Source organism: Pomacea canaliculata, linkage group LG10 (genome assembly GCF_003073045.1).
Source record: "Pomacea canaliculata isolate SZHN2017 linkage group LG10, ASM307304v1, whole genome shotgun sequence".
In the NCBI taxonomy this organism is placed as follows: Eukaryota; Metazoa; Mollusca; class Gastropoda; order Architaenioglossa; family Ampullariidae; genus Pomacea; species Pomacea canaliculata.
In genome coordinates this window covers 5,485,784-5,491,783 of record NC_037599.1, presented here as the reverse complement: position 1 = coordinate 5,491,783, position 6,000 = coordinate 5,485,784, and the positions used below count along the sequence as shown (strand labels likewise).

Here is a 6,000-nt window from a genome sequence, read left to right as displayed (position 1 = left end):
AAGTTGAACCTGCACAAAGTACGAAGAGAATCTAAAACTGTTAGTGCCTTGTCACAATCACGTGTGGATTAAAATTTAAGAAGTTTCATGAAACAAAGTGCCTTATGATTCAATGTTTCTGGTGCTGACGTATAATATGAGGAGAAAAGTTTCGACAATCAGATGGTGAATGGGAAAAAGCCATCTCAAGTGAGTAAGCCAGTTTGTGCAGAGTGTTTTGTAAGCATTAATATTTTTGTGAGTTTACCTTTAGCTAATGTGTGTGTGAGTGAGAGAGTGTGGGTGGGTGGGGGCTACAGAGAGAGGGAGACAGAATTTTTTTCAGACTTTGCACCACGACTCAACTTTCGTCAGATTGACATCAAACTGAATGAACATGCGAGTGAATGAAGAGAGACTGAACTTCAGATTATGTGTGTAGTAAAGCGTGTTGTCCATGTAAATCTGCAACATAGAGAAATACAAATAACAAAAACAAATACAGGTTATATGGAAAAATACAAATGCAAAAAACAGAAAGTTGCTGGAGGCATTACAAGATTTTCTTTCATAAATGGTCTCATTCTGTCGAATAAATAATTATCTTAAGCGAAACTTACACAAGGGTGATACATCCTCACACACTGAGGAATGTTTGGCAATGAGGTTGACAAAATAAGGGGCATAAGTACGACAGGGAGAACTATCGAGGCGAAAGACCTAACTGTCGTTATTTATTCTTCGCTTTTTAAGGATTGGGATCATCCTTGCTTCCTTAAAGTTTGGTCGCACAATGTCCCCTTTCCAGCTAAAGATAGGGATATTTAACAGTTTGAACAGCTTGTATAAGGCTACATAACCAAAGTCCTGTAGACTATATATTTAATGTTATCTGTTTCTTAAGATTTCTCAATTTAAGTTGTCTGAATCAATTTTTTTCTATTTTGATATCTTTAATCATATATTCGTTAACTTAAACTGTTTTTGTATTTTCATTATTTCGTGATTTTTTAGCAGCTTATTATTCGGACCACAATCCTGCTTTCATCTGTATAGTTTTGTGCAAACCGAGTATTTCCCTAATAAGAGTTCTTAAGTGTTCGAGAGTTATTCTCTGCCCATTGCTGCCCTCGTCACTCTAACATCTGATAAATTTCCATATACTTCACTGGTGTTTTTTTCTCATACTGAAAGCTGCTGTCTTTCCTCTTGATGTGGGTCATTGACCCGAATAGCTTGTTTATCTTGCCCAGCTTCAACCTCTTTACCTTTATCTACAGTGTTGTCTCCCCTTCACTGTGAATGGCTGTTGACGTCACCAGTAACGAGAAAGCCGTTTCTAGGTTCTTGAATTGTGACAAGGGTGAGTACCCTGTCTAAAGGCAATAGTAGGTGATATTTTTGCTCATGACATATTTGTAATTACCTTTAACTGACTGTATTCAGCTTCTTCCTTTTCACTTTTGGTCCCACTGGGGTCGAAGTTATTTCTCACTGACCTCGATATTCTTCTCTTTCCAATTTTCCTTCCTGTAGATGTGTTTTGGTTAAGCTCCAGATGTGGATGCTATTTTATTTCTCAGTTAATCTCCGGGGATGACGTGGCTGTCTGCCTCTAGCGATTCGTTTGATGAGTGTGTCATCCTGCTACATTTTTATTCTGGAAGTCAGGTCCTAGGCAACGTATTGCAACTGTCGTACCTTAAAGACTACCTGCCTTCATAGAAACATCTACTGCCAAGAAATTCTAAAGGAAAGTGAGAAAGAAAAAACTCACATTAACAGTGGTCGAAGTGTTCACTGTCAGTCTGAAGAAAAAGGGTTTCCCCGCCTTCAGTGGAAAGGGAGGATTCCACACATTCTGCGGTGTTCCCCATGAACCGTTGACCTTGTCATTAATCACTACGCAACCACAATCAAACAACCAGCTCGTGTGGACGGTAACATTGTAGAAGGACCCTTTATCTATCTGCAGCTGAACTCTGTTACACCAATGCAAAAAGTTAATAATTCTTAATCAGTTTGTTTATTTTTTTTAAGTTTAAAAGCTAAGCTTTGACAAAGTCAGTCAGTAGGTCAGCTATCCATTTGAAATACAGCACTTTAGACATTTAACTTAGTGACGTATTTGCTGTTATGAAATATAAGAAATCTGAAGAAAATTTAACGTAAAAATATAAACACAAACAAAGGTAACACCACGCAGGGAGTCTTATAGTAAAACTAATAAAAAAGGTTTTAAACGTAGAGACATGCAATGGATTCATAATCTTCTCACTTGCTGCTTTTTGTGGGAACGCCCTCGACACACATAGACCAGCCCTCCATCACTGTCCCAGGTATCGGAAAGCTTACTTGGTCAGAAATCAACAGTGTCTGTACAGAAACACAACAAATTCAAATAAATTAATTGTTAGAAAATTCAACATCTCACGTAGTCGATGAGTCGATGAGTCCTTTTCTGTTCAAACATTTCTGTTCAAACAATAAACCATGAAAAAATATCGGGAACATAAACGACTGGTTTTCTGATAATTTAACTTTGTTTTATTAGGGCCAGAAATTCTTTGGGTAAACTAGTGCTACTGTTTTGTGACCTAACACGAAAGAAAATTGTAATTGTACTTCTACATGTGTTTCAAAATTATTAAAGTAACAATACCGTTAGTAATAGTTTAAAGTACCGTCTATCCTATAATTTCTACCTCAGGGTATCTCCACAACCTCTTTTGACATCGGGGACTCGGCGGCGTCCAGCTTCCATTACCGAGGCAGGTGACGTGGGCAAGAAGCTGGTAGTAGTCGTCGTTACAGGTGACGTTGCCTTCAACTGACCACAGTGACCGCCGTGTCGTCACTGACTCGTAGGTTACGTTAAACGACTTCTCACTGCAGTCAGGGTCTGTGTTAGAAAACAACGACAGTTTCAGTGCCCTTAATTGCATTTGTCGTGTGTGTGTGTGTGAATGTGGATGAACGAGGTTGTGGTGCGTAAGTGGATAAACACATCAACAGATTGCAAAGAAACGTTAAATAAAAATAAAGGAGTAACACAATTGTAAGCAAGCAAGCAAACAAACAAACAAACAAGATCATTGACTATTTTGTAGAGTGCATAGCGCATTCACAGACTCATTTAAAAATGGAGACAACTTACCGATGTCTGTAAATATCAAGATTTGTGAGTTGTTAGAGTTCTGCAGTTCACTAAACTTTGCAGCCGATGTTGTTGTCTGAGGATGGAGGAAACACCAAGAGGTCTCGGCATCGTACGCAGCAGAAATGCAGTGTGGGTAAGTCTTGCACACGATGACGCAGTGTAATGCTGACCTCGCCATGACCCTCATTTCATAGCCAATCATGACTTCAGCAGCCGCGTCGAAAGCGTTGAGCTTTAAGACCGGAAGTACAGCCTGTGATGTCATCCATAGGCAGGAAGTCATCAACGCACGCAGGGCGGTCATTATCTGAATGAAAAGGTAAACCAATAAACGGGATTTTAAAGCAGCTGACTGGTCACTGAAACAGAAATATATAAACGTATATAAACATAGCTGTAAGATACGTTTTGTCTCATACCTTCATGCATAGGTAAATAACAACTACATGAAACAGAAACCTCTCTTTAGTGATATAAGTGTTTTAAGATTTTTTGGTGTTAAAGGCTCTTAGCTTTTTCAAACAAAAACAAAAAAAAATACAGTGAAAAAAACGACTTACATAATCTGTGTGGATCAACTCTTAGAACTAAAAGAGGAAGCCTTCCCGAGAAGTGTTCGAAGTGTTTACTTACCTCTAATCACGTCACTTAAAACAACAACCCTGGTGGGGGAAAAAGCTCCAGCCTACCATAGGTGGAGTAAAGGCGTTTAAGTACCCCAATGGCATCTCCATTGTGTAAATTTGTTATTCTGCCTGAACAAACTCAAAAACACTGAGCAATCCGACCTACCCTCAGAGATTACTTTGAAACACACTAGAATCTCCATGATGTGCAATATGTAGAAAAACGAAGCAATTTCGATTCATCACAAAACAATCTTCCAACGAAATATATGGGTGCCCCGATAAATTAATTCTTTCTGCAAACTATTGTAAAATAGTTCATGAGATAAAATCCATATACTCGTTATCCAGGGATACTTCTCGACTTCTTATCAAATTTACTCCAAGGCGTTGAAAAGGGATAGAAAATTTAGAGAGGACCTCACTAAACACTACACCGGTGGTAGAGAATAGATATACTCCATGAAGACACACACCATGCACGACCAAGAACAAAAGACCGTCGCTGAAGGAAGATCTTTGTTCGATAATATTGGAAAAACGATTGATTGAGCTGGTGGGAGTTGAACTGAACATCAACTGGCTTCTGTTCTATCTTAAACTATTAACTCACTTTACAGAACAACAACCTAAAAAAAAAAAAAAAACACGGACAGAGTTGTTAGAATGAGATTTGAAAAACAGAACGTAAAACTGTTGTCAGCTGACAAATAGTGAAATGAAGGGTTACATAGTCTTTTAATACCTAGGGAGCAAGCTAGCCCACAGTCAGTTCTATACAGGTCCTAGTTATCATGTAAAATAGACAAGTATGCGTTTTACTAACACTTAGCTGACACAAATTATTGCTTATTTGATAACTGAAACCTTTCGGTAATTAAACGAGACACTGTATATGTTAAAGAATTTTTGTTGTTGTTGTTGAAGAGTTATAAACATACTCACAAAGGCAGGAGAGAACTGGAGACGAGTTGATATCAGTATCCCACACAGGTGTAAAGACTAAGTAAATGGTCGTCTTGAAACAGCAAAGCCTGAACTAGATGTCTCTCAGGACGCAAACGCTCTTCTCTAGTAGAACAAAAGGCTCACAAACAGCAAGGAATAAATAAATAAGTGCCAAGAAACATTTGCTTTCACAAGATTTTTTCTTGAAGCAAAAAGGCGGCTGTTGTCGCCTCACTGTGTATGGTCATCATGGCAAGAAAGCAACAATAAACAAAACGAACTTATTGCCAAGCATGTGAGTGGAATACTTGTGTCTGAATGTTTTTCCACTGACAGAAAAATTTCAGTGAATATGTTTTGGAGATCAACTCTTGCTATCAGCAGCACTCTGAACAAAATCAGTTTTTTAATAAAATACTTATCGGGTCCACGCAAGACTTGTTTTCTATGGGGTAAGGATCATATTCGATGTTCCTGTTAATAATTTTAAGTTAAAAATGTTTACACTCTTCAACAGAGGTTCTGTCTCCTGCCTTCGAACGAACTTATACGACCTCCTTGCTCCCTATGCTTCGATGTGGTGTTTCCAACAAATCTCTTTTCCCTAATCGTTATACATATAATGCTGAAAATTCTTTTTGCAACCTTCTTGTTCAATTCATGTTTTGGAAACGCTAAATGTATTGAACTATAAACTGATAACAATTATATTTGAAAAAAGGCCAAATTGACAACACAAAAAGAGCGTTGCTTTATATATATATATATAAAATACATATATATATATAGTATCTAGTGTATATATATATAATTTTATAACATAATTTATAAATATGCATTACACGGCAGTATAAAGATAGATAAAAATATTAAATATATTTCTTTGTATATGATTTTAAGGTAATCGTCTTTGTAATTTCATCTGTGTAGAACCTGTATCAGAAAACGGTTGCTAATCTTGTACATAATTATTTATAATTTATGAATTCAACACACAATGGTAGTCATATCCTTGACAGAACTAGCTGATATACCAGTTAATATGTCCAATTTCGACTGGTTGTCGGGGCCGGAATGGAAATATGAAAATGGCTAAAGGCAACAGGTGAACAAAGCTTGTGACATAGGAGGTTTTCGGCGATGGTGAGTGCGATTGTGAGGAGGTCCTGCATGGATCATCCTCCTTCACATTCTCCATCCATTTCTTTCCTCTGTCCAGCTCGGTGTCAAGCAGCCCCCACGGTGCCCTGAAGGACCATCCTAGAGTGTGGTGATGGGCGCCATGGC

General features: G+C 37.9%; 1 protein-coding gene across 1 annotated transcript; it reads right to left on the bottom strand.

The window, feature by feature from the left end:
* Positions 1-321: 321 nt before the first annotated feature.
* LOC112573662 lies at positions 322-3,102 on the bottom strand. The gene is made up of 4 exons (XM_025254231.1): positions 2,685-3,102; positions 2,258-2,355; positions 1,757-1,961; positions 322-444 (listed from the first exon to the last, which is right to left on the bottom strand). Exons 1-4 carry the CDS (start codon positions 2,922-2,924, stop codon positions 322-324), a joined length of 666 nt encoding a protein of 221 aa, XP_025110016.1. The 5' UTR covers positions 2,925-3,102.
* Positions 3,103-6,000: the final 2,898 nt, after the last annotated feature.

What these genes read in the sequence shown, in the direction of transcription:
- LOC112573662 (XM_025254231.1), bottom strand. Translation starts at nt 2,924, where the DNA reads ATGCAATTAAGGGCACTGAAACTGTCGTTGTTTTCTAACACAGACCCT. An exon ending in GGTTGTGGAGATACCCTGAG is followed by an intron (nt 2,356 to 2,684) that starts GTAGAAATTATA and finishes GTTTCTGTACAG; the next exon opens with ACACTGTTGATTTCTGACCA. An exon ending in GTTCCCACAAAAAGCAGCAA is followed by an intron (nt 1,962 to 2,257) that starts GTGAGAAGATTA and finishes TTGGTGTAACAG; the next exon opens with AGTTCAGCTGCAGATAGATA.